Source organism: Arvicola amphibius, chromosome 9, assembly GCF_903992535.2.
Source record: "Arvicola amphibius chromosome 9, mArvAmp1.2, whole genome shotgun sequence".
NCBI lineage: Eukaryota > Metazoa > Chordata > Mammalia > Rodentia > Cricetidae > Arvicola > Arvicola amphibius.
The window spans coordinates 67686069-67709016 of NC_052055.2; the positions used below are offsets into that span (position 1 = coordinate 67686069).

General features: G+C 49.3%; 1 protein-coding gene across 1 annotated transcript in view; it reads right to left on the reverse strand.

Annotated features, from left to right (window-relative positions):
* Positions 1-22948, reverse strand: part of Kif6 (kinesin family member 6) — a 301138-nt gene that overhangs the window by 20017 nt on the left and 258173 nt on the right. The window contains exon 16 of the mRNA XM_038343786.2: positions 12736-12786. Coding sequence (XP_038199714.2) covers positions 12736-12786 — 51 coding nt within the window. The remainder of the gene's footprint in view (positions 1-12735; positions 12787-22948) is intronic.

Here is a 22948-nt window from a genome sequence, read left to right on the forward strand (position 1 = left end):
CACTTGGTCAGGGCCCAGCACAGGAGGAGTCAGTGGGCTCCGCTGCTCTCCTATACCAGACTGGGTATTAGGGCAACGAGGCATTTTCTTAGCTACCCAGCACATTCTTTCAACACCCACTCTGGGTCTTCTTGGAGTAAACTGCCTCGTAGAGCCACAGATCACTCGGCTTCATCTTGTTTCTGGCATCCAAGTGTCTGCACTTACGGAGACGGATAGTGCCAGCTGCTCGATCGCCACAGTGGTCAGCGAGCGTCTGGCTTTCCAATCAGACCATTGCCTGGGCAATGGCTCACATTTATTGTCAACTGGAGCCATCAGACTGACGGTGCGCTGTGCCATTATCCATCTTGGTATTGGCTTGTGGAGTACCTTAGCTGCACACGGCACGTCTGGACCTCAGCTGTGATGAAGAAGCCTGTGGACACACGCCCGACAGTTCCTGGGACCCATTCCTTGCACACACTGCCTGTCATCCCTCAGGGCGAATAGATGATCTCGGAGAGGAGGAAGGTGACACTTTAATACAAGCGCAAATGTCTATCTTGGGGAAAAATCACAGGCCAGTCAGCCCCTCCTACTCTTCTGTGTGGATAATCTTCCTCTCTTCTACTCTGGGCTGCTGCCCCAAATCACATGCCTGGGATGGTACTCTTCCTGTTCCTCATCATGTTCCCTGAGGAGGAGGCGGGCCACGGAGGGGGACAGTGTGCACATGGTCAATCAGCAACGTGAGGGAGACCCTTGGAATACTCCATACTCATACTTGCTTGAGCTTGACTTTGTGGTCGCCCCTGCCAAACTGGGAGCTCTCTCCCGCTCACATCGAGCGGTTCACAGACCTTTCTGTACTTTCCACAATTCTCTAATCCTCCCATGATCCTCTGTCCACACATCTCTTCACAATTCCTCATGTCTCCAAGATCCTTTTCTCAAAGCATCTCATATTATTTATTTATTTATTTATTTATTTGGTTTTTCGAGACAGGGTTTCCCTGTGTAATAGTCCTAGCTGTCCTGAAACTAGCTCTTGTAGACCAGGCTGGCCTTGAACTCACAGGGATTCACCTGCCTCTGCCTCCTGAGTGCTGGGATTAAGGCGTGCGCCACCACTGCCTGGCCAGTTCCTGGGATTATATTTTATAATCCTCCCTCCAGGTGCTGGAGAAACAGCTCAGTGGTTGAGAGCACACTCTGCTCTCCCAGATGACCTGAGTTCAGTTCTGAGCTCACTACTGCCTATAACTCTAGATGCCCTCTGCTGGCCTCCCTGGACACTGCACTGATGTACACAAACCCTCACACAGACACAGATACACACACATAATTAAAAACAACAAAAATAATCTTAAAAATACTCTCTCCTGCCCTTTCAGATTCACAAAACCATAGTGACCACATGGCTGCATCGTAGCGGCTTTCCAGAAGGAAATAAGTAAGAACTGGACATCCTGAGAACCTGCAACCTCTCTCCCAGCTGAACCCAGGCAACATGGCTGCTGTATGTCAGGACAGGCAGGTCTTTGGAGACTGTGGCTGCCTATGTCACGGAGTGATTCAGGTCTTCTCTCCTATGAAGATCTGAATGACACTGATGTTGGCCACACTTGACTGGCTTTGCTGGGAAGTTTAAAGGTTTTTAGGATTGAGTTGGGGACTCTTATGAAGAGTTTCTTGTTACTTTGGTTGACTTGGCAGTCATTTATCACACGATAGAGCCACACATGAGTTCCAAGGTGGGTCACACTGCAGAACTGGCACCTCATCAAGAGGGCAAGAGCTGGTCGAGCAGCCCAGATTCTCCTGTAACCTCAGACAAGGGCCAAAGCAGATGCCCTGGGGAGAAGCTTTGAAAAGAAAGAACTAGACATTTTTCAAGTCAGACAGATAGTGGTGGTGCAGTCCTTTAATCCTAGCACTCTGGAGGGAGAGACAGGTGGATCTCTGAGTTTGAGGCCAGCCTGGTCTACAAGAGCAGGACAGGCTACACAGAGAAACATTGTGTCAAAAACCCAAGAAGAAGGAGGAGGAAGAAAAGGAGGAGGAGGATGACAGCAGCAGCAGCAACAACAACAGACATTTTCCTCACAACAACAACAACAGACATTTTCCTCCAGTTAACAACAACAACAACAGACATTTTCCTCCAGTTCACAACAACAACAACAGACATTTTCCGCCAGTTCACAACAACAACAACAGACATTTTCCTCCAGTTAACAACAACAACAACAGACATTTTCCGCCAGTTCACAACAACAACAACAGACATTTTCCTCCAGTTCACCTCTTCCTTTTAATCGAGGGAAGGGTGGAAGGAGATGTGCTCTCTTCTCCCAGCAGGCGGAGGCTTGGTGGGAACCCCATGGTCCAAGTGCCTGAGTGAGAGGCGAACACTGAGGCTTGGGAGCGTTCAGTCACCACTCCGCGGTTTCTGACCCGGGGCTGGGAAGAGATGTGCAGAGTGGCTCTGATGAGCTGTGAGCTGGCTGCAGCACACCTCTGGACTCTCTTGCACACTCCAGGAGCCCAAGATCATTTTACACAAGGATCCCGGGTGGACCAGGACCCCGGGAGAAGTAAAGGAGCAGGCCACTGCTGCCTGGAGCTTCGTGACAGCGCTGTGTCTGTTCCATCCACGTGCCAAACTCACCTCTCTTGCCCCTCCCTTTCAGCCTGGGGAACTGGTTGGTGGAAAGGTGGCCTACCTGGGATTAGTCAATGGTGATCATTAGTAGGCAACAGTGGGGAGGAGAAGACAGAAGCCCAGATAGCCGAGGAGGAGGAGATGTCTCTGCACATCAGGACTCGACGGTCACGTTCAAGCGTCAGCTGTGTCAGATGGCCAAGGTTTCCATGTCTCCCTCCCTGTCCTCATGTTCCTGTTACTGCTCAATCTTTGCAGCCCTTGGGCCTCGGGGTGACAATGCTTCCTGCCTTGTTGTTTGTTGGTATCTCTGAGTCCTAGGTTGGCCTTGTGACTTTGCTACGCTCACCCACACTTTGGGAATTAGCCTTCATTCAGTCTTCTTCATAATACCTTATACGAATACTGCTGTCTACTTCCTGCCAGGACCCCGGGCCACATCGGGTACACTGTCCAAGTAAGTGCACACCCTCAAGTCACAGATGCGCTAGTGGAGGAACTGCAGAGACCCCGCAAGAGGAAGAGTTGGGTCACAGCCATGGCATAGCAGTACCTGATAGGAGATACCTGTGCCAGCTGCCTTCCTCCCAACTCCTTCTTGTGGAGATAGAGCCTTAACAGGTGGAGCAAGGAGGGGTTTTAGAGTGGAGAAGCTGACCACAGACATAGCTGGCCTTAGCTGGCCTTAAGAGAGAGATGTTTTAACTTTGAGAGAAATTCAAATGACTAGATCTGCAATTAAACATACAAGGATCCACTTTAACTGGTTGTTTTTGTGATGAACAGTAACTGACCAATTGAATTGTGGGGTCACTCAGTTTCCAGGTGAGATATAGAAGAAAGACCTCCTGTAAGCACGAAAGAGAGGAGGAGGAGGAGGAAGAGAAGAGGAGAGAGAGAGAGAGATTTGTGTGTATATTCCTCTTCGCCATTCAACATGCTGGTCCTGCTAACTGCAGCTGTTAGGCCCACTAGAAATGACCACATGCTTGGAGGAAAGAACAAGACCCGGCACATTTATGCTTTCCCGTTAAGTAAAGTGACCATGACATACCCATGTGAGGGAATCGAGAGAATTTGAATAGTACTGGGATTCTCATTTTATTATCAAGTCAACCATCACGGCGAATCAACAGAAACAGAACTTTCTGTTTAAAGTTCTGAACCCTTGGAGTCTAATCTGTCACTGAGCTCTGGGGATTACCAGAAACCATTTCAACAAAGCTCAAAGCATGGTCTGTGCCACCTCTATGTTTGGAAACCTCTAAATAATTTAGCATAGCTATTTCCATTCTTACTTCTAATAAACCATCACAGAGCTGGTGGGAGCTTTTTGCAGCCCCCACCATCCACGTCCTCCACATCTCCCCAAGATGTCAGAATTCGGTTGCATGCCACCAGCTTTCTCTTCCTGCTCAGTTTCTCACTGTCTATGTTTACTGTCCCTTAAGCACCCTAGAGCAGTGGAAGGCCACACATGTGATGGATGAGAAAGAAAAGATGTTGGGTGGGGAGGGAAGCAGGGTGGGTCTGGGAGGAGTGGGGAGAGGGTGAATATTGACAAAGTTCATTGTGCAAAATTCTCACAGATCTAATTTGTTTTTGTTTTTTTAAAAAAGAGCGGGCCAGGGAGATGGCTCAAGTGGGTAAAAGAGATGCTATCAAAGTGTGAGGATCTGAGTTCAAGTTCGCAGAACCACATAAAGCCAGGTGTGGCAGCTTACAGTTTTAAACCCAGCACTCCTGTGGTGATCTGGGAAGCTGAGACAGGGGGGATCCCTGGAAGCTTATGAATGAGCTAGCCTAGCCTAGTGAGCACATGGATAACCTAGCATAGTAGCTGCAACTACATGGATGAGCTAGCCTGGTAACTGCATGGATGAGCTAGCCTAGTGAGTGTACAGATGGGCTAGCCTAGCTTAGTGAGCACATAGATGAGCTAAGCTATAATGGTGAGTACATGAATGGGCTAGCCTAGCCTAGTGACTTCATGGATGAGCTAGCCTGGTGACTGCATGAATGAGCTAGCCTAGTATGGATGGGCTAGCCTAGCTTAGTGAATTCATGGATGAACTAGCCTGGTGACTACGTGAATGAGCTAGCCTAGTGAGTATATAGATGGGTTAGCCTAGCCTAGAGAGTGCATGAATGGGCTAGCCTAGTGACTGCATGGATAAGCTAGACTGGTGAATGCGCATGGATGGGCTAGCCTGCAGTAACAAACAAGAGACCTCATCTCAACCAAGATGGAAAGATGAGACCCAACACCCGAGGTTGTCCTCTGCCCTCCACACATGCTTGTGGCATGTACTGTAGCATGCATGTGCCTGCTCACACACACAGGCACACAATATACACATGCATACAGATACACACAAAGACTGGAAAAAAACACAAAGCAGTTTCTCATCCTAGAAAGAGGTTGCCCAGGTATCCTCTCCACAAAGGTGTGAGGAACTGCACACCCAGACATGTTCCCAGCATGACATGGATGCAGACACCCCGCTTTCACTAGGGAGGGACATGGGGAGGCTCAGGATTACACAAAGGGCCACCCTTTCTGTGCTTGACTTGAGAGTGTTTTCAACAAAGCCACAGGCAGAAGCCTTGTGAAATCTGTGAGCTTCCTGCAAACAGATGAGGTTGTCTGAACTGGGCTTGGGAACCACCCTGGGACCCTAAACTGGGCTTGGGAACCATCCTGGGATCCTGAACTGGGTTTGGGAACTACCCTGGGACCCTGAATTGGGCTTGGGGACCACCCTGCACCCCCACTGCTTACATGCAGGTTCTGCCCACTGTTATCAGCAGCCCTAAGGGGTGCACATCTTCCCTTAGTCCCTCAGAGTCCACTGTAGAAACTGTGGTAAGTGCTTCATCTCTACCCCAAGCACCGGGTCCATCCATGTCTGGGGCTACTGGTCTCACACCCCCAATCACACTCAGGCCTGGGCAGTATGTGTCCATGGTTTGTCCTGTACTTCTCTCAGATCGTGGTGCCCAGATGATCTTAACGAAATGGGGCAAGCTGAAGCACCAGCTCTCTGAAGAACAGGGAGCCACAAGAGGTCACTGCAGGAGTTTTTTGAGGGAGCAAAGCTCTTGAAGGACGAGCTGGAGGAAGGGAAGGGACAGCCCACAGAGACCTTTTAACTTCCTTAAGGATGTTTGAGGGGCTTAGGGAGTCACCTTCAAGAGCATGCGCCAGGCTGACGATGATCCAAGGGTCCTTCTTGTTGCTGAGGCTGGCAGGACAAGGGTGGGGCAGAAGGAGAAAGACTCGGAAGAGTAGGATTTAAGGGGTCCCTGATGTCTGTAGGACCTGGCAGTGTCTCTGGATCGTCTCATCACTGTGAGTACCTGAGAAACAGGGGATGTGGTGCGGGAGAATTGTCTGTATTCTGTCAATCATGTTTTAAATAAATGCTGATTGGCCAGGCAGAAAGTATAGGTGGGTCAACCAGACAGGAAGTAGAGGCAGGGCGATGAGAACAGGAGTATTCTGGGAAGAAGGAAGCTCTTCCCATAGTCCAGCCCAGACCACCGAAGAAGCAACATGTGACATGCCCCACTGAAAAAGGTACTGAGCCACATGGCTAACATAGATAAGAACAATGGGTTAATATAAGCTACAAGAGCTAATAAGAAGATTGAGCTAATGGGCCAATCAGTAATAATGCATTTATAAGTAATGCAGACTCTCTGTGTAATTTTCTTTGGGACTGTCAGCTATGGGGAACTGGATGGGAGAGAAACCCCAACAAGCAGGCCCCTCATGTGACAGGGATGAAGCATGGCCACAGCAACACAGGGGCTGGGTTGACGGTGAGTGTGTGGACTGGTGTGTGCCCCCTCTCTGATAGGCTGCTTCTGCCCCAGTCTGTGAGTCTCCCAAGGGCTAAGTGGTTCTGATGGAGTCTGGTCATCACGGGCTCTCTGCACTGTCAGAGCCTCCAGTGATATCCCTAACAGGGTCATGTGGGTGGGTTCAGACAGTTCCCCAGGGCCTCAGCAAAGCTGGAGGAGAAAGGTGGGAGAAAGGTGGCTCCGATATGGAGCCAAGAGGCAGAGGGTACAAGCAGGAGCCTTCCTGTCAGGATGGGCCTGCTCTCCATACATGGCTGTCTTATCAAGACGTCCTCCTGAGATGTGTTCCATGGCCCGACTGTCCTTGCTTGGGGAGGAGCAGGCCCAACTCAGGGCATAGTTATTACCAGTTATCCTTTCTACCATGCACACAACACACCACACGTGCACACACACACATATACAACATACATACACACATATACACATACCACACACACAACATACATACAACAGACACACACACACACACACACACACACACACACACACACACAAACGTTCAGCCTTAGTCTACTTTACACTCTCTTCTGTGGTTCCAGACCCAGGCAGCTCTTTAACACTCAGCGCTGTCTGAGGTCTCAGTGAAGAGTGCCAGAGGCCATTCCTTGCGTTATGTTCCCAAAGCTGTGGTGGCTGTCCTCTCCTGACAATCTTCTCAGCGTGTTTATGCGTGTCTTGCACGTTTTAGGCTCTAACTTCAGTTCTTGTTAAGAGTTTTGATAATGAGTGGAATGTGACCTAGACCTTCGTCAAGAGGAGAGGAGAGGAGAGGCCTCAGCCAATGCATTCCCTGTGGAAGTCTCTCACGTTTATCCCCTCCCTATGACTGTCAGAAAGCAGGGTACCTGGATCCTGTCATCCTGGCTGCTCATGTAAACACTTTCTGCAAGTTATGCTTTAATGTCAGACGTCTCGCTTTTATGGAAGGTCAATACAAGAATCATCTGATTGAACAACACTAGGCTGTCTTTTACAAAACTGCAGCTGAAGACATTATTCCCCGTGTCACCAGGTGTCTCTCATATGACAGCGTTCCTGGTGTCACCAGGTGTCTCTCATATGACAGCGTTCCTGGTGTCACCAGGCGTCTCTCATATGACAGCGTTCCTGGTGTCACCAGGCGTCTCTCATATGACAGCGTTCCTGGTGTCACCAGGCGTCTCTCATATGACAGCGTTCCTGGTGTCACCAGGCGTCTCTCATATGACACCGTTCCTGGTGTCACCAGGCGTCTCTCATATGACAGCGTTCCTGGTGTCACCAGGCGTCTCTCATATGACAGCGTTCCTGGTGTCACCAGGCGTCTCTCACATGACAGCGTTCCTGGTGTCACCAGGCGTCTCTCATATGACAGCGTTCCTGGTGTCACCAGGCGTCTCTCATATGACAGCGTTCCTGGTGTCACCAGGTGTCTCTCATATGACAGCGTTCCTGGTGTCACCAGGTGTCTCTCATATGACAGCGTTCCTGGTGTCACTAGGTGTCTCTCATATGACATCGTTCCTGGTGTCACTAGGTGTTTTTTACATGAGGATCCACACAAATTCTGTCTTGTGCTTAGTTTCCAGGAAGAAATTCTATTTCTGCAGATAAATTAGTTAGTATGCTCCCTGCTGTCAGAAAATGAAAACTCAGGAATTCTGGGTGCTTCTTTTTGCTCTGCAGCTAGACAAGAGAGAGCCAAATTTATTGCCTATGTGTGTAATTTGCTCAGCTGCGGGGTCCAAAAGCACTTACTCCTTCCACTTCTTTTAAACGGACTTATTTTATTTTATGTTCAAATGTCTCATTGTACTTTTGTGAGATGTGTGGGTCTGGAAGCTGTCTGGGGATGCATTCATTGGCCCATTGATCTGGCCTGTTTACTGCTGGGGACATGAAGCTGAATTCCTCCACACCCAGCTTTTAAGGAATCCATGTTTTAATGTGGAGAATAGCTTGGATATTATTAGTCATTATAAAATGAGGCTGGTGAGCTCAGAAACACACAGGACTTAGGAAAACAAGACCTGGGAGAAGAGGCTGGGTGGGGGTGGGGGAAGAGGCCAGGGAAGTCTGTCTGGAGGGGGTCAAGGCTGAGCTAGTTCTATGCAAGCAAGGGAAAGGATGGGGGATGGAGATGTAGGCAGCCCTGACTCTGACAGCTCACAGCTCACCTCTTCTCAGTACTCACCCTCTTCTAGCTAGACTAGAGATTCTGGGAGGGCAGGCTTAGCTCTGTGCCCCTGTACGGACACCAGGACGCCAGGCAAAGTTGCAGGGTAGTACAGTGTGGCAGCTGGCAGAGCTTGAATCAGCCAGGCTTTCTGGTTATGCATCTATAACCACTAACCACTTTGGGCCTTAGCTGTAATGTGGGGACCAGCCTTGTGAGGCCTGGGCTGGGAATTGGAAGGGATAGAGCAGGCTTGCCCGAACATGGGCATTGCTTCCCAGGTGCTGGATAAAAACTAACCCTGCATTGACTGTTTTTCCCACCTCACTGCTTCTGAAAGCTAGTGAAGAAGGGTTTACCTCCTGGGGATTGTGTGAGCATTAAAGGAGAAAATACACAGAGAGACATGCTGTGGAACTCCTCAGAGACACAGGCTAGTTGTCTCTTCTGGTCCATCAGCCATTGTACCATTCCAGGTAGCGAGAAGAATACAGCTGCACCCACCCTCTCAACTCTCCAAGTAATGCTTGTACTAAGATAATATCAAGGCGTTTGTTCCCAAGCTAGCATGCAGCACCCAGTTCTCCTCTAAGCCATGTCTGTTGCTGATGTTCTTACAAGTGGCCATTGGCATGTCTCTTCAAGGCCACCCCTGCCTCTCTCAGGCTGCCACATCCAGGGGACTCACAGGGCTCATTGTTGGTCCTGCCTCATGCCACAATCTCCATGAGTTTCCTTGTCCACATCCTTTGGGCAGGTACAAAAGGAGAGCCCTAATGTGTGTTTGTAGCCAGAGAGGAGGAGATAGCTGGCCTCATGGAGTGCTTGTCTGTACATCAGTGCCATGCTAGCAAAATCAGCAACATGGGGGAAAGCCCTTGTTTTAGAAGATTTGCCCATTCCTTGTGCATCTCCCACCGTGGCTGACTTTAGGCTGTTGTGTGGTGTCAATAAATTTGGACTTGAGGAAATGCAGAGCAGCACACACTGTGCGGACCACACCCCTCACATAGAGGGTGGTGGCTGCAGATATCTCCAAATGCACAGATAATAATTAGCAAAGAATGAAATTTAAGGGTTCATTGCTTTTGTTTTAAAATATAATGCATCTGTAAACTTACATAATTTGATTCTCAACCTCAGCCGTGTTGAATGACAGAACCCCATATTTCCGATACATCACCAGCCAGTTCTTGTGATGTAGAATGAGCCAGCTCCAACACACCCCTGGATTTCCCTCAAGGCAGTGATGTCTTCCAAACGGCGTCTCTCACATCACCACTGAAACTGTGTTCCTTGGGATACAGGGTTGTCTATGCATGGAGTTCCTTGGATACTGATCTGCTTTGCATATAGGGACGTGTCCTTACGCAGGGTGTCCTGGCCAGCCTTTCCCACTTAGATTGGGTCAGTTCCCAGGGTACTCCCAACCAGTAACCTCCACAGAAACCTAGGGACATGCAGGAAGACTTAATGGTCAGGCCTAAAATGAAGGGTGAGGCAGAGGCAGAGGGAGCACAGACTGAAGGCAGAGAAGCCAGTGCTGCCTGGCTAGGCTAGTCACTGCCTAATTCTTGTGCTACAAGCTGAAGCCCAAATGACAGGACAGGACAGGACAGGACAGGACAGGACAGGACAGGACAGGACAGGACAGGACAGCAAACCACAGACCATACCAACCTACAAAGGGCTATTCCAAAGTCGTAGCCTTTGACACAGTGCGGGCTTTAGTGTGAGGGTGGAGGGAAAGCCTCCCGTACAGACAAGAACCCCATCTGCACTGGGGTCATGTGGGGCCGCAGCTATTAGACAGTCACCTAAGGCCCCTGGACAGCAACCTGGAGCCGAGTCCCTAAAGCAGCAGCTGGGAGATGTTAGCACCTCATCTCTAATTGGGAAAGCATGCTCTTAAAATACATGGATCTTTCCAAAAGCTGTTAATTAGACTTCTGCCCAAGTTCCTTCTGTTTGATGTCTGCTGATGGCCGCCTCAGGACAGCTGGCCCTGCTGACCCTAACACCTGTGCAGTGCAGAAGGCCTCAGGGAGGCAGGCAGAGGAATTAAGGCTCCTCATTTCTGAGAACACACAGAATGGCCCTCAGGGTGCCTGTCCCAGTAAGGATTGACCTGGGAGGTTCTGGTCTGGGGAACAGAGAGGACGGAGCAGCCCTTACCTCAGTGGTCATGCTTTGAGCATGCTTTCGCAGGTCCAAAGGGAAAACCACCACTGCACTGAGCGCCATTTCCACCTTTGCATTACTTCTAATGAGCCAGCAATGTAAAAGCTAGGGGAGGACCCTGTGTGAGGGAGGAGGGACGACTTCACGCCAGTGCCATGCCCGGAGTGAGCCCAGGCCAGGACACATGACTCAGGTCGGCTGGCGTATCTTTCTAACAGAAAGAGCTATGTTCCATCAGGTTTCTGGAATGACACTATCCTCCAGGTGATTTTCTTGAGTCCCATAGCAAAAGGGACATTTTCAGTGTCTGTCTGCCACTGAGGGTGAAGCAGGCCCCTTGGAATATGATCATGTGTGTCTACTGTTGACATTTTCAATGCACTGAAGTGAGACAACCATTGTTGGAGGCTAGGACAGAGGAATGCCCAGAGAGACCTGGGGCCATCATCTTGTTCATGTGAGCACTGGCAGGCCACTGAACCCCGCCCCTGTCTGGAGGATGCCCTGGCCCCTGTGACGACGACGATGATGAAAGGCCTGGTGCCCACAGTATCACAGACACAGATAGGCTGCTGTTCTGCCATGAGTCGCTAAGGTTAGGACTGATGAATCCTAATCCTGCCTCTGCCTCTGGAAGACTCAGGATAGCACTTTAGGAGCAGGGTTCAGGTTGGGATGGGACGGGAAAGCCTGGGAGATACGGAAGCAGTTGGAAGGGCACACACAGGTTGGGGAGCCGGTTCTTCCAGAGCAGGTACACAGACTCCAATCGTGTCTTCCTAACTCCCAGTGTTGAGGTCTGTCATTTATCTGGACTATCTTGACCCACTCCCACTCACTCCAAGGGCTCTGCAGTATACACCCCTGCTGTGGAATATTCCGTCCCACTGTTGAAGGTGTGTCACTCTGGATGAGTTCATCAAGAACTAAGAGGCAGGAGGGACAGCTGGGACTGCAGACACAGAGAGCTCCTGGAAGAAGCAAGGCAGAATCACCAGCCAGATGCAGAGGAAGCAGGAAGGGCAGTGCAGAGTAAAGGTAACTGAGCCACATAGAAGAACGCAGATTTAAGATATGGTTAGTGTAAGTTATAAGAACTAGTTAGGAACAAGCCTAAGCTAAGGCCGAGCTTTCATAATTAAGTCTCCATGTCATTATCTGTGAGCCGGCGGGTCCTGAAAAGAAAGTTTGTCTACACATCCCTTTATCCTGAGGGCTCTGCAGTGTGCACCTCTCTTCACTCTGAGGGCAGCAATACTGCTTTATTATGCAGGGCACCCCCATTCATTCAGAGGGCAGCATACACCTCCTTAATTCTGCAGGCTTCCCCATTCATTCTGAGGGAAGCATACACCTCCTTAATTCTGTGGCCCCCCATTCATTCCAAGGGCAGCACACACACCCTTAATTCTGAAGAGCACCCCCTATTTATTCTGAGGGCAGCATACATCTTCTTAATTCTGCACACCCCCATTCATTCCAAGGGCAGCATATACACCCTTAATTCTGCAGGGTACCCCCTACTCATTCTGATGGCAGCATACAGCCCCTTAATTCTGCAGGCCCCCCTACTCATTCCAAGGGCAGCATAAACTCCCTTAATTCTGCAGGGCACCCCATTCATTCCGAGGGCAGCATACTCCTCCTTAATTCTGCAGGGCACCCCTTCATTCTAAGGGCAGCATACATCTCCTTAATTCTGCAGGTTACCCCTTCTTTCTGATGGCAGCATACACCCTTCTAATTCTGTAGGGCACCCCTATTCATTCCGAGGGCAGCATATACCACCTTAATTCTGCAGCCCCCCCATTCATTCTGAGGGCAGCATACACCTCCTTAATTCTGCAGCCCCCTCCTTCCGAGGACCCCGCAGCGTACTCACCAAGAGCTACTTGCTGCAGGTGCCGCTGGGTGATGGCATCCTTCAGCCGACCTGTCAAAGACACAAAGGAAAACCACCAGTGACTTTCCACCAAGAAGACCTCACCTCAGGAGCACCTGAAAAACTGAGATTGAAGAAGTCGAGAATCGGGGAGACACTGGCAGGCAGAGCTTCTAGAGAGCGCCCTTCCAAGCCCCTGGCGGCGCTGGAAAGGAGAAATGCAGAAATGGGCATTGACACATTCATGAATTTCACCTTGGGTCAATCATCTTATGGTTTAATTATCTAAACCTGTCATTCATAATCTTTGCTGGGGCCCTGATCTCTTAAGTAATTCCATTATTAACGAAGGCGGAGAGAGGATGTGGTCTTTTAATAACTTATAAGACCCTCTCTTCCATCCACTCCTTTTATTTTGAAGCTGCTGATCACTGCATGTGAGGCACATATAATCTGGTCATTTTGGTGAGGTTACAGTGTGTGGACGGAGGTCAGTGGGCCTGCGGCCACGGTGGGCCATTTGTTCTGGTGTTTCCGTCGCAGGAAACAGTAGCAAAACAGCAGTGTTCAGAAGAGCAGAGAGCTGGCTGAACCAACCTTATACTCAGAACCCATGAAAAGCCGGGCAGAGTTCTCCGTGCCTGCACCCCAGTACTGGGCGGGCAGAGAAAGGAGGTCTCGGGAGCTCTCTGGCCAGCCAGTCTAGCTGAATCAGTGAGCCCCATACGCAGTAAGAGACCTTGTCTCAAGAAGTAAGGGAGGTGACTGAGAAAGACACACCAACCTCTGGCACACACGTGCACATTTGTACAGACAGACAGACAGATACACACACACACACAAAATACTCAGAAGATGGGGACTGGGAGGTAGCAGGTCAGAGGTCATGCTCTGTGAGGAATGTCTGAGCTGGCCTGAGATATTCTGATGGAGAAGAGAAGATGAGGAGGGACCGGGACGACGAGTTCCTGGCTAACTGAGCAGTGATGTGTGGATGCTTTATTCTGTCCCTCTAGGGAGCAGGTGCATATGGAGGGCAGGTCATAGGAAGGCCAGAGAAGTGAACTCCAGGTTCAGTGCAGTACCCTGGGGACTTGGTGTGAGGAAGAAAGAGTTCACAAGGTTCAGTGCCCTCAAAGGGATCACGTGTTCTCAGTAGCCTCAGTCTCCCAGGACAGCAACAATCACCTCTCGAAGGCACCATGCAAGAGCATGTCATGGGTGGTGAGAGAGAGAATTCCTGTCCTTGAAGGATTTGGGACATGGTGACTCTGGGTTTCCTCTGTCTCTAAAATCCCAAGGTTGGGGGCTTGAGACACGGACAATTCTGGGGTTAGCGTGTGTCAGCCCTGCCTATTGCAGTTCCAAGTGGGAACTATGACCCAGACATTAGACCATGGTGGGAGCCGGGAGCCTCATTGCTCCCTTGTCTCCTGTATTTCTTTTAGCACATAAGGACATAGAGTTTCAAGGTGAGGGTGGGCAGATCTGAGGTGTTCACAGGAGAGATATAGGTGACACAGGGATTGAGGATGGCAGAGCTCAGCTTGATTCCGAAGAATGAGCTGGCGCCCCCGTCCCAAGCGGTTTCACAGAGAAGCTGTATAGAACAGGCTAACATGTGAAGCCCACATCAGCTTCAGTCATGGGGGTCAGCATGGAAAGGGGGCATTTCCGGTTGGAGAGGACGCCACACTCTTCCCAATTTGCCTGCCCCTCCAGGTTGAGCATCATCAGTTCTTCGGAGATCTCTGGGTGGGTGGGGGCACTGCTTCCAGGTATGTGATCACCTTCCTAGCACTGGGACCCTTTAATACAGTTCCTCATGCTGTGGTGACTCTCTTAAAGAAGCATGATGTGCTTCTCTTAAAGAAGCATGATGGTTTAATTCCAGAAAGTGGAGATTTTTAAATGTTTTCCCATGTTATTGCTCAACATGTAAGTATCAAAGTAGCATTTCTTTGAATTATATTGTATTAGGACGTCTGATTTAAAAAGTAGATGATGGGGCTGTTCATTTAAAAACTGTTAAATGGTGTTTAGTTCAGTATTAGGAAAGAACTTCCAGCCATTTCTGGAAACGGCCCTAAACACACTTCTACTGCATCTGCTATGTGCTTACGGGAAGCCACGTTCTCAACATTGATAATTATAAATCAAAACGTTGATCCCTATGGAAAATGCTGAAGATCCTCTTTACCCTGCAGTTCACAATAGCCTGGCGAGACTTCCCTCCCAATCACAGCTGTCTCATTGGCATGTACATTTCCTTTTGTAGTTAACAAATGGTAAAATCACAGCATACCAAAATTGCTCTCCAATACATTTGTGTGTATGTGTCTCTTTGTATGGGGGTCTACATACTCATGTGGGGGCACTGGAAGTCAGGGGTGCACATACACATGTGGGGGCACTGGAAGTCAGGGTTCACTTACACATGTGGGGGCACGTGGAAGTCAGGGGGGCACACACACATGTGGGGGCACTGGAAGTCAGGGGGTGCACATACACGTGGGGGCATGTGGAAGTCAGGGGATGCACATACACATGTGGGGGTACTGGAAGTCAGGGTTCACTTACACATGTGGAGGCACATGAAGTCGGGGTGCACACACATGTGGGGGCATGTAGAAGTCGGGGTGCACACACATGTGGGGGCACGGGGAAGTCAAGCACTGAGCACATCTGAAAAGACAGGGTCCCTCACTGAGCCTGAAGGTCACTTTGGCTACGCTGGCTGGCCAGGGAGCCCCAGGAGTCTGCCTGTCTCTACCTTAGAGTTCTGGGATTCCAAGCACACCAATCGGTTTTCCATGCTAAATGGTCAGCCCTGAAAACATACATACAAATAACATTATATGGATTGAACAGTTTGTATTTATGTATTTAAGAATACGTATAACTAAAGAGAAAAGTGTGTGAATTTGAAAGATGAGGGGCACATGGAGGATTTAGAGGGAATAACAGGAGGGGGCGAAATGATGCAATTGTATTACAATTTTAAGGAATAAAAAATTAAGATGGAAACTTTAAAAAAGGAAGCCCTATTTTGAAGCCCTACAGTCCTCCCACAAAAACTCCCTCCCAAAGTTCTGCAGAGGACTCTCTCCCTGTGTGCCTGACAATGCCCCTCCCTGATAAAGCTCCTCCCAGCCCCACATCCTTCCACAGTAGCAGTCTGGCCTGGTCTGTCTCCAGTTGCCCTGCTTCCCATTCAGTGATAGCCTCCCCATCCCTGCAGCAGGCTTTTGTAGAATGAGAGAGGTTAAGGATTTTCCATAGGACTTGGTTTGCGCTTGTAAATAAAAGGGGGAAATTTTCTAAACTACACAGATATGCATATGCTCTTAGAATAAGGCACCTCTACGGGACCAAAACTGTGGCCTTTACAATATCACATACTGATAAAGGCAGCTGTAAAATGTAATCCCCAATGCTCAATGTGACTGACATCTCCCACCATATGGCATTTGCCGTGGGAGGGCCATATCCCTAAACAAGCTTCCAAAAATAGCCTTATGGCTGATACCTAATTACACTTGCCAGCAGAGACATTCTTCAAGCAAAGATAACAGTCGCTTTAATCGGCAGGATCTTGCAGCTCCGTGGGTTTTGGCAAAGGAGGAGCTGAGGGAGATTGCAGAATTCGCTCAGCATGAGGCATGCTGTCATTACCAAGGTGATAAATTTGCAGGGTTTGGGGGTTTGGCCAGGGTTCCTGGACATATCCCCCCTATAGAGGTAGGGGTGAGATGAGATAGAAACAGAGAAGTCCCTGCCCAGGCAGCAGACAGTCTGACAGGGAAGCAGGGAGCCCAGATTGGGGTAATACTAAAGGCGAAGGCCAAGGAAGAAAGGAAGGAGAGCCCTCTCCATGGGACAGCTGAGCAACTAGCACTGTCCCTCTGCTGACTTACAGTGCTATGTGCAAGGAAAGGCCTTTTCCCTTTTTGGCCCAGCCATCAGTGGCGTGAGCGGCAGAGGGGACGGACAGGGCACTTTAAGCTAGAACCCACTAACAGGAACGTTCTGGAGACGTGGGGCCTTGCGAACACCCACAGTCTGATCAGAGCACACGAAAGGGAAGGGTTGTAGGAGTGTGGGTTCTCTGGATCTATGCATGTCCTTGGAAAAGTGTCAGCATCATGGGGAAGCAAAACTGATTCTGCATCCTGATATTTGCAGTGTTTAGGAGGCACGAGTTTTCCTTAAACCTCACACTCGGTTTTGCATCTAAGCTAGCTCGAGATCACTCACTGAACGGAAGCTGGTCCTGGGGATAGCCATTTGTGTAGGATTCCAGCAGCATGGATTCAGTATGGCTTTGCAGACTGCTTTTGGGAAGGGTTCTCTTCCCTCTTTCTCTCCCTCCCTCCTTCTTTATCTTCTTCCATTCTTTCCTTGTTTTTAAGAGACAGAGACAGTTTCTCACTATGTGGCCCTGGGTGTTCTGTTACTCTCTATGTAGACCAGGTTGGCTTTGAAATCACTGAGGTCTGCCTGTCTCTGCCCCATGAGTACTAGGACAAAAGGTGTGTGCCACCAAGCTCGCTCCTCCTGGGAGTTTTGTGATTCTATACTATACTGAAGATGTTTACATTGCTATCAAGTAATAAGTATTTATCACTTATCTTTGGACATACAACTACTTCCAGAGAAGCATGTGACAAGGTAGTAGGACACTCCACTGTAGACAGCCTAAGAAACCCAGCAGGAGTCAGCAACTAGTTTGCCCACATGCCCTTTTTAAAGATGCTACACCCATGCCTGACTTTGTTCATCCTTCATGACTGATGTCTTAATCTGCTTTGTCACTATAATGAAACACCAGGGGCAGGCTAATGTTACAGAGCAAAGAATGTTTTAGTTCACTGTTCCATGGCTGAAGATCCCAACAGAACTGAAGGGACATGAGCCTCTCAAGCATGGGGCTCTGGCAGGCCCTGCCCTTCTCTCCCACTCCCTCCGCCTTGCTAGAAAACATTAGGTTACATTTCTAAAGCTAGCCCCCAAGGTCTGTTCCCTGATGTAGCCACTTCCTCCTTCTGAGGCTGACCAAGGTTCAGCTATCAGATGCCCCCTTTGGCTCACCTAATTAACATGCCCAATTAAAATTAAACACCTCTCATCCTAACATGGAGTTTCCCCTTTACCTTTATAAAAACCACCATTTTCTTATGTGCCACATCTGTCTCCTCTCTATCCAGAGGCAGTCCTTTGTCCTCCAGGACAAACGCCCCTGCCCTCACTCCCTTGTCTCCTTTCCCTTCTCCTTTGGTCCCTATCTCCTCTACCATAGCATCCTAGGCCATTCTAACACAGACATCCCCCTTTCTCCTCTGAAAATTACACTTTCATTTGCTGCTCTTTTTCTGCCAGTCAGAAAGCAGCTACTTTACCACCTCCACCACCACTTCCTCCTCCACCACCACCACCACCACCACCACCACCACCACCACCACCACCACCACCACCACCACCACCACCTCCCTACCCAGTCATTTAAAAAGGATCTGTGAAAACAGGTGTTTGGGTGTGGTATGTGCCTAATCTGGGATCTGGGAGGGAGCCCCAGCTATGCAGTACTTCCCTTTCAAGAACTACACAGGGTTCCCCACTCTATGCTAAGACCAAGGTCCTCCCAACTCCCCCCAGGTCCAGGAAGGTGATCGACCAAGCTGAGAAGGCTCCCACAGAGCCCGTCCATGCAGAAGAATCAGAGCCCAGAGCCATTGTCCTTTGCTTCTCAGTCAGCCCCCGCTGTTGGCCACATTCAGAGAGACGGGTTTGGTCGCATGAAGCATAGAGTGGGGAACCCTGATGGCTCCTTGGCCTTGAGAGGGAGGGAGGGGAGGTATGGGTGGAGGGGAGGGGAGGGAAGGGGGAGAAGGAGGGGAGGGAAGGAGGAGGAGGAGGGGAGGGAGGGGGGAGGAGGAGGGAAGGAGATGGAAATTTTTAAATATAAAAAAAAAACCATGAGAAAAAAAAAAGAAAAAAAAAAAAAGAACTACACAGATTCTGGTGACAGTCCCTCTCTGGCTGCACTACCTCACAGCAGATGACAATGGTGGCAGAGAAAGTCACACTGCCAAACAGGAAGCCAGAGAAGGCTGGGCTGCTACAGTCTCTTCTTGAGCGCATGCTCTCAAGCACTGGGAGACCTCTCCCTGACCTCTACTTCCTCTGGCTGGGGGTGGAGGGGTAGGGAAGGGTGGCTCAGTGGGTAAAGCAGAGCCCACCTAAAAAGTCAGGCATGGTAGAGTGCCTGTAGCCCCAGCCTTGGAGCTCTCTAAAGCTCGTTAGCTGGCCCTGATGAGAGACTCCATGTCAAGTAACAAGAGGCAGATAACCAAGTGATCAAAGAAAAATACCTAACTTCATTTCAGGCCTTCACATGCAGGCATATACATATGCTCTCACACACACGTTGCCACCAAAAGAAGGTCCTATGTGATCTTTTGGGGAACACAGTGATGTCATTTCCCACCCACAGCAGTCGCTGCTTTTCTAATATTGTGTAGTTGGATGAACATCTTTATCGTTTTGGCCACACTACAAAATAATCACAAATTTGCAGGTATTGGGGACTGAGTTCTGCAGTGCAACAGCATTCTCTGAGATTGAAACCTTCCACCCTGCATGAAGCGCCTCAAACAGGAAGGTAAACAGCTAAAAGAGCTTCAGGAAGTCCCTGAAACTGACCAGAGTGCAGGAAGCTGGGCTGACAGCAGAGCTGTAAAGAGGACTCCCGCCTGGAAGAGGTTTCGAGCAACTGAGGCTCTGGAAGAGACAGTCTCCAGCCTGTTGAGCTGTGCACAGGCTGTGCAGTGTACTTCAGGGTCCCAGCTTTGTGAGCCCTCGCCCATGGAGGGGACAGCTGTGGCCATGCAGCTGTTAATGAGTCATTTCTGCTTCTATGTGTAACACCAATGGTGGCAACTGTAGTTTGGTCGTGTGTGTGTGTGTGTGTGTGTGTGTGTGTGTGTGTGTGTGTGTGTTGCATCTCTCCAGGAAATGTTTTGGCCCACAACAGTTCAAATCTCAATTTCTCAGTAGGTGGGCTGCGTTACATCTTTAGGCCTTGATTTCATTATTTGAAAATAGAGTGACTATCACTGCAGTGACATACTGACCATATCTGAGGATGTTGGTATTAGAAAGGGAGAACAAACAGGTGTGTGCAATGCATCACCTAGTTTTAGGTATCAAGGCTCTTTAACATGACTGTCCCCAAAGCCAAGCAGTGAATGATGTGTCAGCAACAGAAGCTTTGAAGGGGAAAAGCAGCTGAGGAAAGGGTTGGACTGCAGTACATGCGGGAGAAAGAGCAGGTTGTCAAGGAGGGCATGAGCATGCGCGCTCCAAAGAGAGCTATGACAGAGAAAGGCAGGCCAGACGCCAGGTCCAGACAGTCCAGAAGAGGCCAGAGGGGAGAAGGGGGGCTGACTGCATTCCTACCAGAGTGTGGGGTGCTAGGTAATCCAGGGGCTCAGGAGCCAGGTGAAACGTAGTCTCCTGTCTGGGCGTACTATGGCTCAGTCTTCCAGCTGGAGGGTGGGGAGAATATATCAGCTGCCCACCTGGGGGTGGGTTGTTCTGCATGGTCATGGTATATCAGCCATGCTGCCTGCCTCGGGGGCAGAACGGGATTGATCTGCAACAGGTCATGGTTGAGGTTCTGAATCCATAGTGCTGAGGAGGCCAATCTCTCTGTAATAACAATGAAGATCTGAGATAACCAGTTCATTAGCTCCCTCGAGGCTGTTTGTAAAAATAATGGGCCTGGAATAAATTAAGTGTGTAATCCTTAGAAGGATTTCCAACACACAGGAGTATGTAAATCCTTTGAAGGCTTCAAATCAGACAGCTCATCCTCTCACAACACAGCTAATGTAAAGCTCATCGGGCTCCTTAGTCTAATTTGAAAGTCTGTGGTGGCAGGGCTGCCACCTCTGCTCAGTACAGCCCTGGTCGAGGGAACAAAAGAAACAGCATGAAGACTTTGCTAGCTTAGGCTACAAGACATGCCTCTGAAGTCTGGAAGCTGAGCAGAAATACACAATGGTGAACTGAGCTGCAGCCTGGAGCCTGCCAGGCTTCTTGGCTCCAGGAGGAGGAAGGTGACTTGGAGTGCACTGTGCAAAACAGCACAGAGAGCCAGGCTCACGGGGGAGACTGTGGGCTGAAGCAGTTCTCACCACAGCCCTGAGTGAAGGGGCTTGGGGCTGGAAGGAACTCAACACTCCTACAACATTGTACATGGGGCTCTGGTTCCCACCCCACTGCATCCCAAGGCTGAAGGGAGGAGGAGGGGGGAGGAGGGGGAAGTAAATGGAAAGGGGGAAAGGATAGGGAGGGGGAAGGGGAAAGGGGGATGAAGGAGAGGGAGGGGGGAAGGAGAGGGAGAAGGAAGAAGGAGAGGGAGGGGGAAGGAAAGGGAGAGGGAGGGGGAAGGGGAAAAGAGAGGGAGAGGGGGAAAAGAGAGGGAGGAGAAGGGGGCAAAGAAGGGGAAAAGGAGAGGGAGAGGTGTACAGGTCCAGCCTCCAAGGCTGAAGGGGGGGAGGAGAGGGAGAGGAAAAGAAAGGGAGAGGGGAGGTGGAGAGGGAAAGGGGGAAGGAGAGAGAGAGGTGTGCAGGTCTAGCCTACCACATGTGGCCATGCCTAGCTGCTCAGCCTTTCTAAGGTGGGAGCTACTACATCCTAGCAGCACTGTGGTTAATCCTTCACACTGAACTGGGGGAGTGAGCTAGAGGTCCTGACAGTGGAGAGGAGTGAGCACAAGGAGAGCAAGCGAGTTAGATGTGTTCCAGTAAGAAGGGAGTTAGATGTGTTCCAGTAAGAACTGGTGGTGGTAGCCCACAAAAGCTGATAAGATCTGTATGATAATGTTAGAAAAGAGAGCTAAGTCAACAGTTGAAACATACATGGGTTACAAAAATAACATTTGCTTGACAAGCAGATAGAATTTTATGGTTATAGAAGTACAGAAAGCTAGGTTAATCTTACTATAAGTCTATAACTATATATACATATATACAAATGTGTGCAATGTGCATGTATACATTCGTGCACACAATCATACACATAGGCATTCATGAGTGACTTATATAAATGTGTATATATATATATATATATATACTATCTATATATATAGACCCCCTCACCCCCCCACCCCCCCACCACAGCTTGACTGAACGACCTTATTGCTGAAGACTCTGCATACTTGCATCACAGATCATGGAAAAACTGAGCCAATGCTCAGGGGCTTCACCCCTGCTGGTTCGTGTTTATGGTGCTGGAAGGGGCAATGCATGACACCAGAGGACTAAAGTAATAATCTGTGTGGAATAATCCTTCTGCATACTGTGTGATTGTATGTCACCAAGGTTGGTTTAATAAACAAGCTGACTGGCCAATAGCTGAACAGGATAAAGTTAGGTGGTAAGGTCAAACTGAGGATGACGGGATGAGGAAGGGAGGAAGCAGGACATGTAGAAAACGAGGTAACAAGCCATGAGTCACATAGAAAAGCATGGATAAGAAGTATGGGTTAATTTAAATGTAAGAGGTAGGAAGCAACAAGCCTGAGCTATGGACCAAGCATCTGTAATTAATATTAAGCCTCTGAATAATTATTTGAGAGTGACTGCAGGACGGGAAAGCTCCACCCACAAATGGCACCCTACATGGGGTATAGAGCCAAAGGGTCCAAACACACAAAAACAGAGCCAGATGCAGCTTCCTAGTCTCACAGTCTCATGCCAGCTGCAATGCAGAGATACATCTCTCAACAGCTGCCTGTGAGATGGGGCCTGCCACCAACCACTGTGAACCAAGCAGCATGGCAGGTTCCGGCCATCTCGTACATGGGCCGCAGGACAGAGAGGCTTCTCCCAGTCGCTGCCTGCAGGCCCAAGCTGCCAGCAAGAGCTCCACCAGCAAGCTGCAAGACTGGTTTAGAGTTTTGCTCATGTAGACAGAAAAGGATTATAGATATGCAGTAAAAAAATATATTCACATAGAAGAAAAAGGGGATTCAATATGTTTAAAAGTAAATATAGGCTTGGAGGAGAAATGAGAGACAGTCATGATTTAAAAAATTAAAAATAATAAAGTCCTTAAAAAGAAATAGAGCAATAAAAAATATGGTAAGTCACATAAAGATGGGAAATACACAGAGAGTCTGGATCCTGCATGTCATTGTGCTGTCTTT